Source organism: Silurus meridionalis, chromosome 2 (assembly GCF_014805685.1).
Source record: "Silurus meridionalis isolate SWU-2019-XX chromosome 2, ASM1480568v1, whole genome shotgun sequence".
In the NCBI taxonomy this organism is placed as follows: Eukaryota; Metazoa; Chordata; class Actinopteri; order Siluriformes; family Siluridae; genus Silurus; species Silurus meridionalis.
In genome coordinates this window covers 32,787,772-32,807,508 of record NC_060885.1, presented here as the reverse complement: position 1 = coordinate 32,807,508, position 19,737 = coordinate 32,787,772, and the positions used below count along the sequence as shown (strand labels likewise).

Here is a 19,737-nt window from a genome sequence, read left to right as displayed (position 1 = left end):
TGGGAGCATAATATTTTATCATTCAGGGTAAAAGATTATGGAGACCTTACGAGCAAGTGTGCACATTATTATTAATTTATTTATAATTTTCATGCCAATGCTTCTAAAATGAGGAGTAATTGTACACCTCTTGCAGACTTTAAAATGCACTTATAAGAACATGTGTGGAAAATGATGAATAGCGACGAAACGCTACAGTTCAAAGATCCAGTGCAGTAGAACAGTAGATGTGCAGAATTTTAGCTAAAAATATTACTAGTAAAGCTGCTTTTTTAAAAAGCTTTACATGATTCATTAGTAAGAAAAAAAAAACATGACAGTCTTAAAAATAAGAAAGGATTTTTGACCTTGTGTAAACTTAGCAAAGTAAATCTGGAAGTCTGTGTCTGAGAAACCCTTCATGAAAGCTTTTGGTGTAATTGGTGTTTAAATTGGAGGTGTTTGTTCTTTTTTGTTATGGATAAATTAAATCAGCTTGTTAGGTTTTTTTTTTTTGGATCAAGTCAAATCGAAAATGACAACAAATCCGGCAACTTTGAAGACCTGAACCGCGCACAGGTAAATTAATTTATATAAAAGGGTCAACCAGAAATTCAGCCTAAGCACCTGCGCAATCTGCTATGAATATAAAAAACGTTCCCTGCATAAATATTGATATAACTTGTGAACTTATTGAGTCGCTGACAGACTCTGAATACAAAAACGGTATCTTATGCCTGCATTTTAACTGAAGTCTTTGAAAATGTTAGTCTTGAATGTCACACTGCATTTTGTGCCGCTTCACCCGCACTGGTGTAAAGCACTAATGTACAGCCACAAAAAAATAAAACAGAGAAGAAGCCACTGTCCAAAAGACTTTTGTAGTTCGGTAGAAAAAACGCACACCTGGCAACGTGCGTGCTGTTAATAAACAACACTGAGAAGCAGAGAAAACTTCTTGCTGCTAGTTTAACTTTAGTACAAACAGATTATGTAATGAACCACACTTTTTCAAAGCTGTATCTTTCAGCAGTAAAAGCATGCTTAAATGATGATTTAAGAGAGATGTGGCTTTTTAAAACGAATCTAAAACACTGTAGAGCTTTTATTAGTTATACCAGCTAGCAAGAGCCTGTTTCTAAACATGCACACGCTCCTGATTGAGTCCCGCTTTAATAAAACCTGACGAACGGTAAACTCTTCTCACAACTCCCTCTGTGCGATAATCAGTGTATGATTAATCCTCGTCTGTTGCATGGAGAAGCATGAAGTATGTTGGGAGCAGGCAGAGGAGTCAAGCGAAACTGGCGATATTGATAATAATGACTTATATTTGAGGCATAACGTGCAACGGGAAATTGTTTTTGAAAGCAACGTCATAACACGAATTCGGCTCATAGTGATTTATGAGGCGGATCACGTGTTTAGTTCCGTTTTTTTTTTTTTTGTAATAAACTATTGAACTTTAAACTCTGGCATTAGCATGTTCACATGGTTAGCTGAAAGAAAGGTGATGCATGAAAGCACTATAAACACACACAATTTGCCTCATAATGATTTCTGGTTAAGGTCACATGTTTTTCACTTAAAAAAATGTTGATAATTATACCTTTTTTTTCAGTTTCTACAAACTCGTATCAACATGGCTAATTCAGTGACCATGTTCTTCCCTTTCAATACTCATCATGTGTAAGCGCCATCAGAGTTTTCTTTTTTTTTGGGATTGCTCTGTTTCTCGTCTTTTTGTCTACACGATGACTGACACAAGGTCTCAAAGAAAGCGTTTTCATTGTTATATAATACGCTTGTTCGCTAGCAATATTTGAAATCGTTAAACCATGCAGCTGAATGTACATCGTGCTAAATTGTTTTGACTATTAAACTATTCAGCGTACAATAAATGGTCTTCGATTGCGTTACATTTTTTTTGAGGAGTTGAATTTATGTATAAATGTATTTATTTATATATTAAACAAAACTATTAAAAGGAAAAATTAAACTCGTGCTGCGAATGCCACATTGGGGAATGCCATAGCAGATCTGTTTATGACTTGTGTTTGTTGCATTGTTGTGTATTTTTTCCAATGCGGGCAATCGAATAAAGTAGAATAATAATAACAATAAAAAAAAGAAGGCTGACCGAATGACAAGATGCCAAATACAAAAACTAGTAAACAAGAAAAGCTTTTCGAGATTACCTTCTGTTGGAACTCGACCATCGAACCAGTTGTCAGGCTTTACAGTTTTCTACAAAACAAAGTGATCAATAGCGGTCTAAAACGTTGTACTTAAGCCAGATGAAGGAACAATCGCTTAGATGTTCTGTCATGTTGGGATTGTGTTTACATGGACCGTGAGTGGTGTGTGTTTTCACCTCCGGCTAAGTCTTGTGTAAAAAAAACAACAAAAAAAAAGTGTCGTTAATTTCTGACAGGATAATTTTAAGGAGCTGCAGTTTGGACTTCTCATTTGATGCCTCGCTAAGCAATGTGCTTTAAACACTGACATCTTATACAGATCACCCATTAGGTGCTTCTGAGCTTCATAACTGGCCCCATCAAAAAATCGGTGCTTCTCCGAAACTATCGTGACGTCTCACGCAGACTGTAGATTTACTTTTAGTGTTAGAAAATAACACATGTATTGTATAATAGTGATGTAAACGAAGTGATGGATAGATTTTAAAAAGTGTGCATCGGATACAAGTTGACATTTATATTGTGCTGCATCGTTTTTAACATATTTGCACGGATTTATTTATATATATATATATATATATATATATATATATATATATATATATATATATAAGTAGATGCACGCTATACCTTTATTATTTAGAAATTGACTAATAATTTGTGACCGATATTTTTTATGTAAATTGATTTCTACTGGTTAAACTGTTTCTTGAGCACGTTCTCTCAGCACCGCTGTTGCTACGTGAATATGACGTATCACAACACTACGGAGACTGAGGCGTGTCCTGAGAGTCGCATAGAATACAGATTAACATGGCAGAGGTAGAGCTGTAACTTTCTGCAGACACAACAGGAAAAGAACGTCTAGTTTATTTTTTTGTTTGCCTTTTTCCTTTTGCACTACAAAGGCCTGTTTGTTGGAGGGCCATGCGTTAGAAGTCAGAGGGCACTCAGGTAAATCGATGATTTTCTGTCTGTCTGAACCAAAGAAATACAAGCGAACTATTTGTACCATATTGAATTGCATAGAATCATATTTATTCCATTATCGTATCGCGTCAGTAGCTGCTTCATGTGTATCTTTATTAGATTTGAATCACAGCGGCCTCAGTTATGGAGATGCAAATTCGATGTAGTCTTCTGACTGTCTGTTCAGTTACAAATAAATTGATCAGCAAGACACCTTCCTGTACCACTGAGAATAAAAACGCAATTAAAAAAAATGTAAATTCTCTTCATTTTGTTTTTGCTTTAAAAATCACTACAAAACAAAATAAGTGCCATACAACTTTCTCTCAAATGACATTATAAGAAGAAGGTAATCTATAAAGTGGGAGTCTGATGATAGTTTCAGTACTACTTTTTTTTTTGTCTTCTTTCAAGAACATTGCTCCACCTACTAAGGTTATGGCTCCACAAGAGGCATTCAAATGAAAAAAAAGTAATAATAATAATAAAAGATGAAGGAATATGAACGAGAGCAATATCTCTTTAATGGCCCAATTGAGAGAATGTGAGGATGCTGATAATGGGCCTGTCCTAATTAAGCTTTTTTTTTTTCCTTTTTTTTTTTTTCGTGTGTTGTGTTGTTCCTCCTTGAAGCGATCTTTCCGAAAATGCAATTTTCTTTTTAATTCGCACATCAAATGCTCACGTAGCCTGTCTTTCTCCAGGCTTTGTTCTTTTTTTTTTTTTCATGCAACGAACACGGTAGAACTTCTGTGGCTTGTTTTTTTTTATTTGAACAAAATTATTAATGTCTTATTTTATCCATTTGTTTGTAAAAAAAAATGTTTAAAAAAAAAAAATCAATTATTCTATGAATATGCACTCTACAGTCACTTTAATCCTGTTTATTCGTTCTCCAATCAGGTGGTGACAACACAATGTATTAAAATCATGCGTGAAGAGTGGTTATTTGTATTAAAGTAGACTTTCTTTCAGCTTGAAAATGTCTGGCTCTTCTCCTCTGACCAGTGGATCCTTTTTTTTTTGCTCTTGTAATTTTTACCCTTTTATTTAAACTTTCGTGGATGCCGTGTGTGAAAACCAAAGGAGATAAACAACCTCTGAAACAGCCATACCATCCAATCTGGCAACCAACAACCACTGTGCCTGAAATCATATTCTAACTAAAACCCCATCATGATTATATGCTTTGCCACATGACTGGATGTTTGAATATTCCTATTACAATAGTGTACAGATGTTCCTATTAAACTGACTGGTCAGTGTAACAAGTAATATATCTTTTGCCACTTTTTTGGATCTTTTGCAGGTCATTAAATTGGCCTTCGAGGAGTTTGACCTTGAAAGAGCCTACGACACGTTAACAGTGGGAGATGGAGGAAAGATTGGCGATGCCAGAAGAGTGCTTTATGTGTGCGTATTCGATCCCATCTTTACATCAAGTCCACAAAATACATACCAAGCTTTTGGATCTTTTAATATTTACAGCAGTTGAAGTTAAAAAAACTAAATCCTGAATACAATTGCCACAAGAAACCAAAAATGATTTTCTAATGCAACATTTAAAATTCTAATCCTTATGTCATAAGATTTGCGTTTATTTCTTTATTGCAGTCTGACAGGCTCCAGCGTGCCTGATTTGATTGTGAGCTTGAGCAACCAGATGTGGTTGCATCTCCAGTCTGACGACACCATCGGCTCACAGGGCTTCAAGGCTATTTATGAAGGTTAGTTAAAGCTATGATCTTGGAATCTTGTTTTTTGTAATAGAAAAAATGGGTTTTTGGTCTGCAGTGGTCAGTATCTATCATTATCTATCAAAAGTGCTCCAAAGAAGGAACAGTGATGAACCCGCGACAGGGTCGTGATGCAGGTGGAGAGCGAAGGTTGGCCCGTGTGGTCCGATCCAACAGACGAGCTCCTGTAGCTCAAATTGCTAAAGAAGTTCAGGCTGTTAATGCTCAATGGGTCACGACTGTTTTGGCAGCAAATTAGGACTAACACAATATTAGGCTTGGATTTAGTGGGCGTGGCCTAAACCAGAAGGGTTTTTTTCTTTCTTTCTGAGTTTCATTCTGTTTGAATCGGAATCTGTGTTTGAAACACTGCATGGACAAAGAAATTGGAACACCAGACTTTGGCAGCCATGTGTGGTTCTTGCCCAAACTGTTTCCAGAAAGTTAAAGGCACACCATTATCTAGGATGCTTTTAGATGCTGTAGCATGAAATGTTCACTTTACTTGAACATACTCTAGCATGATGCTGTAGCATGAAATGTTCCCTTCACATACTCTAGCATGACAATACCCCTGTGCACAAAGCCAGCTCAATTAAGATATACTTTACATGGATTGGAGTGGAAGATCTCCCACTATAGTGCTGAACCCCATTGAACAACTTTGGGATGTGAACACAGACTGCACCCCCGGCCTCCTCACCTTCTCACCTACATCAGTAACTGAATTTACTAACACCCTTATGGCTGAGTGAGTGCAAAATCTCCACAAGCACACTTCAAAATCTAGTGGAACATCTTCCCAGAAGAGTGAAGGGACAGCAAATGGAAACTAATGTGAGATGATATGTTCAAAAAGCACATATGAATCTTACAATCAAGTGTCCACAAGTTTCTACGGCAGCTAGCGAACTAAACATAAATTCCAGATTAGTAGTAATTGGTCAATGCACCACACATATTCCGTGAAGACCGAAAGACCTCATGGAGAACACTGTTATTTATGAACCATCCTATGTTATGTGTATGGTTCTTTTGCACCTGCATTTTAATTCTACAGCTTTTTCATCCCCTCACAAAATGGCTTGGTCGACGACGCAGTTGAGTCACACCAGCTTCGCCAGAAGCGTGCAAATTAAAAACAAATGGAGCAGCATATGTGTGGTGCAGACATGCTTGAAATGCTCGAATGAAATGCACTACCTGGCCTTCGGTGTATACGAAAATAGCGTTAACGGAAGCCTGCTATTACAGTAAAGCATCTGTTTTTATAAATGTTTGCCAGGTTACCAATCCGGCATGTTCTCGCAGAGCTTCAGATGGTCAAACTTAGTCAGTGTTTTATGAAAGTGTTAGAATGAGTGGCTGCAACTTCGAAAAAGTATGTATAAAATGCATCCTACACTGTAGAATAAGATGAGTACAGTATTAAAGTATTAAAAATAGCAAAATGTGATCCTACCATTTTTTTTTCTCCCTTCCATTCCGATTCCCCAGTTACTTCTTTGCTCTTCACCCAAAACAGTAACCTCGCAACCGAGCAATTCTCACTGTCTGGATAAGTCACAGCACAATGACACAAACCCAATTAACTTTGTGTAAACCCAATTTCACACTTGTGCTCCTAGTCACGTTGCCATATTTGACAACAGTCTCGCCAGGGAGGATCAGCTGGACATTTTTGCTTCAAGACTCTCAAGCTCTTATGCTCAAATACATACTGTATCAAGTTATTTTAATTCTTGGCTGTCGATATTTTTAACTTCCCGTGTCAGCCAAGAGCTGAAGTAATGAGGAGGAGTGAAGTTCAAAAGGCATTCAATTTTAGAGGCCAATCAATTCATCATTATCTGTTCACAAATATGGCGGTCCTGTGTAAGGAACTGGATGGAGACTTCGGGATTATTGGCGTCTGATAGAGTGTAAAACGCAAAGAGATGAGCTAGAACTAAACAATTAACACCAGGGCACACATAAAACTGAAACAGTGAATTGAGTAAAAGATGGAGCAGTCTCACATACACACACACACACACACACACACACACACACACACACTGGGCCCAGCTTCACAGATGTTCAAACCATCTGGTCATTTCCATATTCCCTCAGATTTTTGTAAAGTCGGGATGATTGGCTGCTGTCCTTTGCCTTTTCTGAAATGATGCATCTAATCCTAGAATTCATATGCAGTAATATGTGCATGAATATGTGCATTTTCATGTCATTATAATAGATTGGGCTGATACTATTTCAATAAAATTCAGTTATAATGTATATTTTGTCTTTAGGAGTCATATCACGTCAGATAATTATGGCCATTTTTAAAATATAATCAACAACGCAGAGCCGAGCTTCATCAAAAAGCATCATTATTGACCCGAATATCATCATAATGTTAGATTTATTTATGCCACAGCGCTTTGCAGTCCTTCTATCAGGAGGTACAGCATGATTTCTATATCAACAGCTTATTCATACGGGTTTATACAGCAGGATGTTTGCATGATCAAAAACCCATATGTTTTAATTAGAGATCATTGATATTGCGATGCTTTCTTTTTGGTGGGCTTTGTGCTAAACATTTAAAGTTTCCATTATATATTTGTGACAGTCAATAAGTTCTGCAATGGCAAAGTGTTTAGGACAGAAAGGGCTTTCCAGTATCTCAGCAACATGACAGGCTGGGATTTTTTTCTGTTTTGGTTTGTTTCTTTCTTGTCAACTTCAAGACCCTTCATATAAGTTATAAAAAGCTTCAGTGTTCTGGGAAAGATTTCCACTTAAATTCAGAGCGTGACCGCGGGGGGATTTGTGATCATTCAGCCGCAGATCTGTGAGCAGTGGGCATTTCAGTGTTCATTGGGGTTGTGGTCAGGGTGTTGTACTCGGACCAATCGAGTTCTTCTACTCAACCCTTGTTTTAATACAATTTGGTTTGTACATTCTTATGATGGAACATGTTTGAGACGCCGAGTTCCAGAAGTACTGTATTACTACTTTATATGAAGGCATACTGTCGATTTAGTTTAGGTGAATAGGTTTAGATTTTAGAAGGTAAAAACGTCTTATACTGTGTTTTTGCTTTACAGGTAGATTTGAATTACGATTTTTTGATCTAACGATGATACAACAATAGTACAAATATTTTGTGCGGCAGGCAAATTTAGTAGCGCATGCTCTATTATCAAACCAGCGCTCCCTGCCACATACATATATACTGTATAGTGTATAGTTTATACAGTATGATACTGTAAATTGCTCTGTTTTGCTAAATTATGTACTTTATTTGTTAAATATTAACAAATTACAAAATACATTGAACTGATTTATCAAACACTAATCTGATTTATACACAGCTGTTTAATAGGAGCATTTATACTCTTGGATATACGGTTTAAGCTACAACAGATATATACCTATATCATTTAATGATGATGTAATATTAAAAATGAGATCTCTTCACAAAAGCTACATCTATTGCATCTGTGAAATTATGAATGCGCTTTTGGAATAGCATGCTCTCAGCTAATTCATTTAACTTTGAAAATTAAAAAATTAAAAAATTAAAAATTAAATAAATAAATAAATATAAGTTGAAAATACTTGATTGCACAAGTGACTTATATAATGGCACAGATAGAATTTTAACCAAATAAACATATTCATTATTATTATTGGTCAATTGAATTAGCAATCATTATGATTTAAAACCGCTTGCTGAAAGTATGCATTTATTGCTCCCTGTTTTTTGGTCAGATAAAAAACATTTCCAACCTGGCAAACATTTAGGCTAATTTGCGCACTTAGCCAATGGCTTCTCAATCATAAGGTCAGCATGGGTTTAATTTGAAGCTGATAGACCCGGTGCCTTTGTAAATCTGACCGCTAATTGCCCCTGGCGGCTTCAAAGCTATTTTAATTGTGCTTAACACCTTGTGGAGAAAGACTTTCTAGATTACAGGCTAGCTGTGTCAGTGAAGTGTTTAAAACTCAAACAAAACACTACACGACATTATTTATTCATGCACCAAATGAATTAATGAATCTAAGAAGGAATAAAAAAAAGAATAAAAAAAAGCATCCACACCAGCTTATGGAAATGAAAGATGGTGTGTGGAAGCAGGGCAATTTTTCACTTTCACATTCTGTCTCACTGTCTCTGTGCGCCGGCCACATCTTAGCTGAAGGCCATTATTTACCCAGTTCGCAAAGTATTTTTTCAATGAGGAAAGAGCTGTAATCGTCAGAAATGCAGCATGCTGTGTAATATACTCAACCACTTAATTCATAATGTTTAAATGGTCCTGTTTAACCAGGATCTGTTTATATTTGAATTTCAGGTAAAGAGTTACTACTTTTTTCTTGTACATGCACTATAAGGGGTCAAGAGAATTCCTGTCTAGCAAGGTGTGTTTGTCTAGTGTCTAGAAGTCAAACACTCATCCGTAAAGACCATTAAAATTTACTTTAAATCCTTAGGTTTGCGCATGTGGTCTTCTGTCTTTAGTTCAGAACATTGTTTTCGTGATTTTGGTCCAGCACTGAATTTTGTCCTGATTTAAAAGTTTATTCTTCTCTACAGGTTGATCTTTTGGTAGATGCTGTTTTTGGGGGGCTTGAATATTTTGGTGGAGACACCATTGCATTTCTGTATTATTTGTATTTATTTTCTAATTCATTACCTGAATTATGTAGGTCATAATGTCAAGTGTGCCTCGAGCGCTTGTAATTCAGAAATTCTTCTTCCTCTTTCCTTATAGAGATTGACAAAGGAAGTTGTGGAGACCCGGGAGTCCCAGCCTACGGCAAACGCAAGGGAGAGAGTTTTTTGCATGGCGACGTGCTGACCTTTGAGTGTCAGGCTGCCTTCGAGCTGGTCGGAGAGAGGGCTATATCATGCCAACAAAACAACCAGTGGTCTGGAAACAAACCCAGCTGCGTCTGTAAGTCGTCTTCCAAAATGTGCAGCTATAATTAACACTCTGCCTTTCAGAATGATGAACGCACTGCACAGGAGAGACGTCAATCCGGACAGCAGCGCATTTGGCTGCTGTTTCCGAGCAGACACTTTCCGTGATCTATTATAACCTCATTTGTTTTGCCATGCCATGTTTTTTACAGGAAGAACGCCGCCAGCTCATATTTATGTTGACGACGTGTTTATTGTAGGATTATTTCCCCCCCTTCCCCCCCATGTCGGAAGCGCTTTGTAGTTTGGGCAGGCACCTTGTGAATTAATCAGTTTGTTATTGTCTGTTGCCTTTTGGGCCCCAGCCAAAGCTTAGACCACTTGAGTCATTTTGTGTCAAATCCTGCTCTAGGTGCAAGTCAAAAGTCCACCCAGAGGCACATTTTAATATGTTTAAATTGACGTATTTGTGGTTTTAGTCATTAATTAGTTGTTATTTGTGTAGTTTCATTATTCCTGAGGGGGTTAGCGGTTATGTGGTGCACTGATTTTTACACTGGAACATTGCAAATGTAGTTGCCCTGGTGTTTATCTCAGAAAAACATCTCAAACATTTGGAGTAATGAATAAAACCATTTCAAACGCGCAAGAGTTTATCCACTTGCTTTAATTGACATAAGCAACAAACACATGCACGGGAAATATGGGACTCAAGTTCGCATCCACATAATGAAATGGAGTTGCAGCAGAACATCGAGTCGCTAGTTAGCGAGGTACAATGCGACAAATTCGACGGCGGTATTTGCATGAAAGTTGCGATGTCTGAGCAGAGCGTACAGACGAGAGGGCTAGACAGACTAAAGGACGAAAGTGCTGCTGCATCAGGTTCATTAGGTGGCGATCAATCGGGTCGTCAAATGGGATCGTAGGTAAATGAAATTAACGAAATTTACGAAACTTTGTTGCTCCGGTAAAAGGAATGTGATCTAAAACAAATTCAACTTTAAACATTTATTTTGAGCTTCATTGAAGATCACGTTAATATTAAAGCAAAAAAAAAAAAAACAATAAACGTTCGAGGTGGACTGAAAGGTCTTTGGTGTTATACAATTTTTCGGAAGAAATGCAAAAAAAGCTACCAAACAAATTCCTCATCAATTCTTCAGGAATAAAAATAGACATTTCACGGTACGAGTGGAATAATGGACCGGCATGGCTGGTTATTCCTATTTCTTTCCTTTCCCTCTGCAGTCTCCTGCTTCTTCAATTTCACTGCGCCGTCAGGCATCATCCTCTCCCCCAACTACCCCGAAGAGTACGGCAACAACATGAACTGCGTGTGGCTCATCATAGCCGAGACGGGCAGTCGGATCCATCTCATTTTCAGCGACTTTGACGTCGAACCTCAGTTTGACTATCTCATTGTAAAGGATGACGGGATGCCCGAGCCCACCACTTTCGGCACGTTCTCTGGAAAGGACGTGCCCTCGCAGATCGCCAGTAATGGCAACATCATGCGCCTCGAGTTTCAGTCGGATCACTCCAACACCGGAAAGGGCTTCAACATCACCTACACAAGTAAACACTTCATTTTATTACCAACTTTGTCTATTAAGAATGACATAATTTTTTTAGTAAATCACAGGGAGATGGCAGTAATGTCTAAATCCCCTTAGGTGGTAATTATTTCATATTTTTTGGTGGAGGAAACTCTTCTTTGAAGTGTCCTTGTTTTGTCTTTATTTATGAAAAAATTTAAACATGCAAAATACATAGAAAATGTTCAATTATTCTGCTTAGAATAGTAACATACATTCTATAATTGAGCTTTTTACTATGCATTTCCAATTTCTTTTTGTCATTTACTGTGCAAAAGGTTTTTTTTTTTAAATTAGCGCTTCAGTGTGCGGTGTGTAATTAACCTTTAATTAACACTTAGCCCGTTATTTTTGACAAACCGTAAAATCTTTGGCAAGGTCCCTTTTTAAATATTTCACGTTTATAATTACAGTGCCATAAATGATGCTTACCTAAAAAAATGACTGCCTAACACTTGCATAATCCAGACCCAGGAAGATGCAGCTCTGCCTCTGCCATGTTAATCTGCATTCTATGTGAATTTCAGGAAGCGTAGTAGTGTTTTAATACGTCATCTTCACGTAGCAGCAGCGGTGCTGAGAGAGCGCGCAGGAGAAACAGTTTAGCGAGTAGAAATCAATCTACGTATAAAATATTGGTCACAAATTATTAGTCGCTTACTAAGTAATAAAAGTATAGCGCATCCACTAATAGTTATATATAAATATATATTATTTTTACCAATTGCAAATATGTAAAAAAACGATGCATAACCATACGAATGCCGTGTCCGATGCACACTTTTTAAAATCGACGCATCACGTTGTTAACATTTATGCCGATGCACCGTAGTAAATATATTTATATGTACACGTATTTTACCATCAATAAAATGACCAGTAAAAATACTATATATTTCCCATCTGAATTAATGTGTTATATTTACTGTAGGAAAATCAATCAAAGAATCAAAAGAGAAATGTCAGGATCAGGAGGAATTATTTTGTATTGATTTAATTGTGATTTTTCCTTCTATGGGGAGAAGTGAACTCAATGCATACCCAAATGTTAATGGATTTTTTTTACTGTGTGTGTGTGTGTGTCTGTGTGTGTGTGTGTCTGTGTGTGTCTGTGTGTGTCTGTGTGTCTGTGTGTCTGTGTGTCTGTGTGTGTGTTCTCGCAGACATCTCAGACAGATGCACTAAGGTGCCTGATTGTGTGACTGTTGATTGTGAGATGTCAGTTTTGGAATTTCTGTGGTTTGATGTCTCACCAGTGGAGCCTATTATGATGGAACCTGAAACATCTCAGGCAGGACGTGATATTGTGGAACAGTGAGGCTGCTAGGTTGTGAGCTTTGTTCCAAGGCCATTGGTTCCCATATTTTAGCTGTCTACCCATCACAAGGAAGATGTTCCTCTCTAACTAAGGGTTAGAAAGGAAATGCCTTAGAACAGAATCAATAGATTTCTTACATAATTGAAATATCTATAAACATCCTGTGATGCCCATGTGCTACTTAGAGCACCAGGCAACTTTGGCTTTGGGAGAAAATTGGAAACACACTCTAACACAAAGTCAGGTCTTTTGTACCCCGACTTGAGATTTTGGTTAAACAAAAACATATATTTTGCAGATAAGGAAAGTAGGTCACTACAATCAGGAGTTCATGCATATGGAGCAGACACTTCCTTTTTTCCCCGTCTACCGTTTCAACCAAAAGATCTGATGTGACCTGCATTGCGTAGTTTCAGTTTCAGCTTTTATGACAAAGACATTGATTTTACTTTTATCTTCCTACTCCAGCTTTTGGCCAGAATGAATGTCATGACCCAGGCATCCCCATTAATGGCCAGCGCTTCGGAGAGCACTTCTTACTGGGAAGCTCGGTCCTCTTCACCTGCGATGAAGGTTTCATCAAAACGCATGGCTCAGAATCCATCACTTGCATCATCCAGGATGGTAATGTGGTATGGAATGCTGCTGTTCCCCGTTGTGAAGGTAGGCCTTCTTCTCACCTGGGTGTAAAAGAGAATGAAATGTTCCAATAGCATGTCCAGTGATCTAATTATTTTCTACTTCTATTTCTACAAGCTCCTTGTGGTGGACATTTAACTGCTCCAGCAGGAGTTTTGCTCTCCCCCGGCTGGCCTGGCTACTACAAAGACTCTATGAACTGTGAATGGGTGATCGAAGCTAGGAAGGATCATGCGATCAAGATTTCTTTTGACAGGTCTAGATTCCCTGCTACAGTAGTTTAATATCTTTTACATGTGTGATCAGAAATATTGCTCCAGTATGGCTGTTAAAATCATCAGTGGTGGGCAGTAAAGAAGTAACAGTAATTCGTTACTGTACTTAAGTTGCGTTTTTCACGTATCTCTACTTTACTGAAGTATTTCCATTTGGGGAGACTTTGACTTCACAACATTCGAAAGTCAAATATTTGACTTTTTACTCAACTACATTTTGCGAAATCAGTGGATAAAAACGTAACTGTTGTTTTGATTGGTGCTTGTTGGCGTCTACTTATCACCAACATACAGTTCAGCATCAGTTCAACAGCAAGCAGAACATTTTAATAAATGTGAATGTAAAAAAGATGTCATTGCAAAAACATGTTATAAGTCTTTTGGGATGTACCACCATCTGTGCAGTCATCCTGTAGTTTACTGTTTCACACAGTCTTCATTCTCATACAATTTTGTCCATTATCTTTCACAGCTAATCTGTCTCATTAGTGTAATTCCTCTAACGATCAGGGCCGTAACCAGACAATCTTCTCGCGTTCAGGTTTCAGACAGAGGTTAATTACGATACGCTGGAGGTTCGGGATGGTCCTTCCAATTCGTCCCCTCTGATTGGCGAGTACCATGGCACTCAGGCTCCACACTTCCTCATCAGCACTGGAAGCTCTATGTACCTCCTGTTCACCACTGACAACAGTCGCTCCAGCGAGGGCTTCCAGATCCGCTATGAGAGTGAGTAAGCCAAAGAGGCATTGCCTCAAGTCCACATGCAGCATACAAGATGGGTTATAAAAGCCGTTGGCTCACGTACAACACGCTAAGTGCACTTTTCTGCAGGTAAAGGAGCGGTTTCTTCTTTATTTCTTTTCCCGAAAGGTTTGTGCTTCTGCACTCGTGGTTCTTTTCTTACTTACAAAAGAGTTTTGGGCTTCATTCCAGTTATTTAAACCTCTCCAAGGACAAATGAGAAGTTTTCTCCCCACAGTAAAATCAGTATTGGTATAGCATGATAGCAATAATAATAGCAGGTGGCAGGAGATAACTGTGAGAGATCACTAACCTTACTGAATTATTAACTCTCCTGCAGAGTCGAATAGTCAAGAGGATGTTTAGAGGTTTACAGCATGATTAAATTTTAATAATCAGTTTCCATTCAAGTGAGCCATGTTATAAATCAAGCGCCAGGACATTATCTTCAAGTGATAATGCGCTGTTACTAATTACTAAATGACTAGAAACATTTCTGTAAAATTTGTGTAAGTGTGTGTATATATATATAAAACATTATGCAAATCATTGTAAAGTCAAACTTAAAAACAAACCAACAAAAAAAAAAACAAAGGAAGGTGATTTGGGTAAACCTTAAATTCTCGAATGTCACAATTATTATTTTATTCACTACACAAGGGTAGAGAGAGAACGACATAAAAGACCACGGTGGAAAGTGGAGACGGCTACAGTACGTGATGGCCAGATTCGCTTAAAAATAGATTCATAGCTCACAATGAACACTTTCTGACAGCATTCTTTATGTAACTGTGAATCTCCAAAGCGACATATTGGACCCGGTAGATTTTTATTCAGGCAACTGCTACTTATCAACCGCTACTGAAATCTGTTTAGAAGCTGTGAGAGGAGAAAATGCTGTTACGGTTATCTTCAAGGCATGAAGATGTTCATTTTCTGAGGTAGCTTTAGCGAATACCGAGCGATATGATGAAAATATCATTTTATTATTCTCAAAGATGTTCCTGCAAAACATGATCGCGGTTTGTTAAGAAATGGCAACTACTCCATGGTTACATTGTTTTATTTGAGAAACTAATTTTAAATTATCGTAATTAAGGGTCAGTTCAACATTTAACACTGAACTTTTTTTTAAATATTAAGTAAAACATTTTAGCATAAAGTCAGTCTCTTAATTATTATAAAAATATTGAAACGTCTCAGAAAAGAGTTTTGTAACATAATTATTCATATCACTATTAGATCATCTACTATACTTCAGTCTTTTAAGTCCTGTAAGTTGTAAGCCGAGGCCTCCATGGATCAGTCTCGCTTGTCCAGTATGTCCCACAAATACTTAAACAGCTTGAGATCTGGGGAAATTGGAGGCAGACACAACACCCTAAACACTTTATCATGTTCCTCAAACCATTCCTGAACAATCCTGCTGAAAGCGGATGCTGCGTTTAGGGAATGCCATTGTAGTAGTTTAAGTAACATCCTCGTAAAAGCCAAAAGCCACATTTTTCCCAGCAGAACATCATCCAGAACATCCCACGAGACCTATTATTTTGGAGTCGCCCTGAGCCGGCGTCATTTTTCAGATCTGTATACTTTCTATTGTTACTTTTTCTTCACCACGTCAAGCTCCCCATATCTCTAAAAAACTCGTATCAGACAGAACTTATTAATGTGCAGGTGAGATGGAACACTGTTTCAAATACACAGAGATTTACACTAGTTTTATCTGTCATATGTACAGATGTCAGTGCAATGAAATTCTTAAGTGAGGCGACATGCACACTACAGCCAATCTACAGCAAATATTCAATATTAAACACTGAACTAATAATAACCAGTAAGGAGAAAAACAAGAGAAGAACATGGAAGACGAAGGTGTACAAGCAGGTCAATAGGCACAACGTTGGCTCTCTATGTACCGTATATTCCGGACTATAAGCCGCTACTTTTTTCCACGCTTTGAACCCTGCGGCTTAAACAACGAAGTGGCTAATTAGACCAATGAAATTGCGGAACGGGTTCAGGTGAACCAATGAAACTCTTTATAATAAATCAGATGCGCTCCCACTGAATCGGGCCGCACCACATCATAAATATGGATGATGTTCCTCTGACGTTTGACCTGCCGCTCACTCGGACTGTCTACAGGAAATGCGAATCATTCGTCACGCTAAAAACAACCGGGCATGAAAAAACGCACTTCACCTGTGTTCTGAGCTGCACGGCATCGGGAGAAAAGCTTCACCGATGGTGATTTTTAAACGCACGACGATGCCAAAAGATAAACTCCAGAGAGAAATAGTTGTGAAAGGAAGGAGGAAGACAGTGAACAATGACTTCCTTGGTAGTCTACTTGGTAGTCTACTGTCTACTGTTAAAGCCTGTGTAAAGTTCATTAGTTTCAGTGTAGACTTATTTATGTTCAAAATAAAAATCTTTGTCAAATTCAGTGGGTGTGGCTTGTATTGCGTGCGCTTTATAGTCCGGAAATTACGGTAAATTTAAGTGAAAAGAGCTGTTTTTATTCTTACCTTTTAATCGGTTCTTCGCCTTTCAGTGTTTTTCATGTTGGATCAGGGTTTACTAAACACCAGGTGATCAAAAATAAAAGGCTACTAAATGTTTTAAACTGTAATGAGAGTAAGAAAGCAATACAGAGATCTTATGAGGAGCGAACCACAGAGGACTGATACAGTGTGTATTGTTTCTGACACCTCTTTTCTGTTCAACTTTGGGCGCCAGAGGTAGAATTAAATAGTTCTCAACTTTTTTTTGCAGGTATCATGATGGAAAGTGACTCATGCTTGGATCCTGGGATTCCTGTAAATGGCAAGAGGCACGGTGATAACTTTGCCATCGGCTCCCAGGTGACTTTCAGCTGTGATAAGGGCTACACTCTGAGCGATGATGAGCCCATTGTCTGTGAAAGGAACCATCAGTGGAACCATGCTCTGCCCAGCTGTGATGGTAACTCCACTCTCCGAGTATAACGTGTATAAAACATTTTTTAAAAAGCGGACAAAAAAAAGCATGAAGATTCGCGGGAACCAATTCGGAAATTAGGAAAGGGTGCAATGAAATAAAGCGTATTAAGAGTTACATCAGTATTTTTATGTGTGGAAATCAGCATGTATTTACCGTTCAGTCACAGAGATAAACTCGTTTTCTGGATGCAGCACTCAGATTGTGTATTTACCTGCCTGTAGATTGCTTTTTTTAACTTGTTTTTTTTAACAGCATCTGTTTTAAAAAAAAAAAAACAAAGAATACATTTTGGATAGAAAAACCGAAGAAGGGATTTTTTAAAATTAATTAAATAAAAAAAATTATAATAGCTCAGTGATATATGATTAACAAAAATGCCAATCATTGACATAAGAATCTGCTAAAGCCTAGCGTATTGCTGCTGCATCACTGTTTTTACAATAATAGCTGCATTATTGCTTTCATCATGCTCATTATTCACGAGCTTAGAAAAGCACTTGATCCAGCACGTTATTTTTTTTTCCTTTTTTAATCAGTTATCAGTGCACACAATTTAACAAAGCCACAAGATAATAAATCGGGGTTATGAAATTTGTACTGTGCCTGGCAGGATGTAGGCTGTTATCACACTTTTAATTTTTGTCTGCCGAACGATAAAATAGTGCCGATCTGTTTGTGTAGCTTCACGAGCCCCTGCCAAGCACTGATCTACCGCACCTGCAGCTCAATTTAAAGTTTACATGAGCAATCGTTCTGATTTAAGATTCTGTCTGCACCAATGTCCTCTGTGTGTATGTGTGTGTGTGTGTGTGTGTGTGTGTGTGTGTGTGTGTGTGTGTGAGGGGAACCTTTTTGTTTACTTTAAAGGGATGATAAATGCTGTGGTTACATCAAAGTGTTGGTGCTGTGGCATTGGATTTAATGCTGCTTCTTGTGCAAGAAAAACAAGCAAGTTTAGATTCAGAACTGAGTTCAAACTCCACCCCATAGCGTCCGCATCTCTCATTAACGTCTTAATAAATCCGTGTGCAATTTGGATAATAATATATTAACTACACATATTGTAAACCCCAAGAATCTTAGAAAGAACACAGACACCGCTGATAAACAAGGCAGACTTGCTAACACATTATTATTGCTTGTCGTAATGAGTTAAATGATGAGTAACAGGTAGTAAAACGACTACGGGGATGTTTCCTGAGTGAGATGGACGACTCTAATAAGATGACTCGTTGAGAAATTCTCTCTCATCCCGTCTTTATCCTCCGCCCCGTCACTATTTTGTGGCCCTTGTTTATCAGCACAAGGAGGCATTAAGCAGTCAAGTCAAACATTTTCTTTTTTTTTATTAAAGTTCTACAGATAATATTATGGTAAGTAAAATTAAAAGGAGAAGCCGTTGGTTAAACAAAATGTTTTTCCAGTAAACCTAATCAAAGCACAGCTCGTTTCATTCACAATTTCCACGTGTCTCCTCTACCTGCGTCTTATCACCCCTGTGCCTTTCCCACCTAATGGAATGCGCTTTGGTCTGATGCATTTTCATCCGAGCCTGATGTTCATTATAGATGGGATAAACATGACGTTACATTCATACCTGTGCTGGGAAACAGAAATATATGTTTATACCATGTTCAGCTATTTATTGATGTTTGTTATGTCAGGTCTTTCTTCGGTTTGTCATTCTTAAGATTTTGTGGTGAGGGGTATTTTATTTATTTGGATTACTTCGTCAGATTGCGCTGTGCTGTTAGATGAGAAGCGCTTCACCCGCACCAGCAGTTTTATGGGTTTATGAAACAGTCCGCTTCAATTGAGAAAACATCAATTATTGTTACACAGAACTTGTAGAAACGTGAGAGCGAATACTGTTAAGATTGGCATTAGGATTGATTGTTACTGAAGTATAAATCCCTCACATCTATATTAATAAATACTGTATCCGTTCTATATATTTACAGACAGAAGCTGGAGTCTTATGGACAGGACCATAAGATTCTAATGTACTTTTCGAACATCCCACATTTACTCCTCGTTTTCTCTTATAATCATCTCCACTCTTCTGGGAAGATGTTTCACTAGATTCTTTCACAAGGGTGTTAGTAAGGTCAGGTACTGATGTGTGGGAGGTGAGGAGGCCTGGTGGTGCACTGGTTTTTAGCAGGGGATTTTCCACTCAAACCAGTGTAAGTCATATTTTCATGGAGCTGGATTGGCATCGTCATGCTGGAACAGGTTTGGTAATGCTAACACATTTAGAGACGTCCTATACAATTGTCTACTTTGGGGAAACAGTTTGGGGAAGAACCACATATGGCTGGAAAAAGCAAGTTTTTTAGTTGACAACTTATTATTACTTATTAATTACTTCGGTTATCATTTAC

General features: G+C 37.9%; 1 protein-coding gene across 2 annotated transcripts in view; it reads left to right on the top strand.

Annotated features, from left to right (window-relative positions):
• The window catches only part of csmd1a (CUB and Sushi multiple domains 1a), a 378,189-nt gene that overhangs the window by 256,599 nt on the left and 101,853 nt on the right, over positions 1–19,737 (top strand). For both annotated transcript variants that reach the window (XM_046872557.1, XM_046872551.1), the window contains 8 exons: positions 4,456–4,559; positions 4,761–4,873; positions 9,646–9,828; positions 11,046–11,372; positions 13,179–13,373; positions 13,467–13,605; positions 14,166–14,353; positions 17,147–17,335. In XM_046872557.1, coding sequence (XP_046728513.1) covers positions 4,456–4,559; positions 4,761–4,873; positions 9,646–9,828; positions 11,046–11,372; positions 13,179–13,373; positions 13,467–13,605; positions 14,166–14,353; positions 17,147–17,335 — 1,438 coding nt within the window. The remainder of the gene's footprint in view (positions 1–4,455; positions 4,560–4,760; positions 4,874–9,645; positions 9,829–11,045; positions 11,373–13,178; positions 13,374–13,466; positions 13,606–14,165; positions 14,354–17,146; positions 17,336–19,737) is intronic.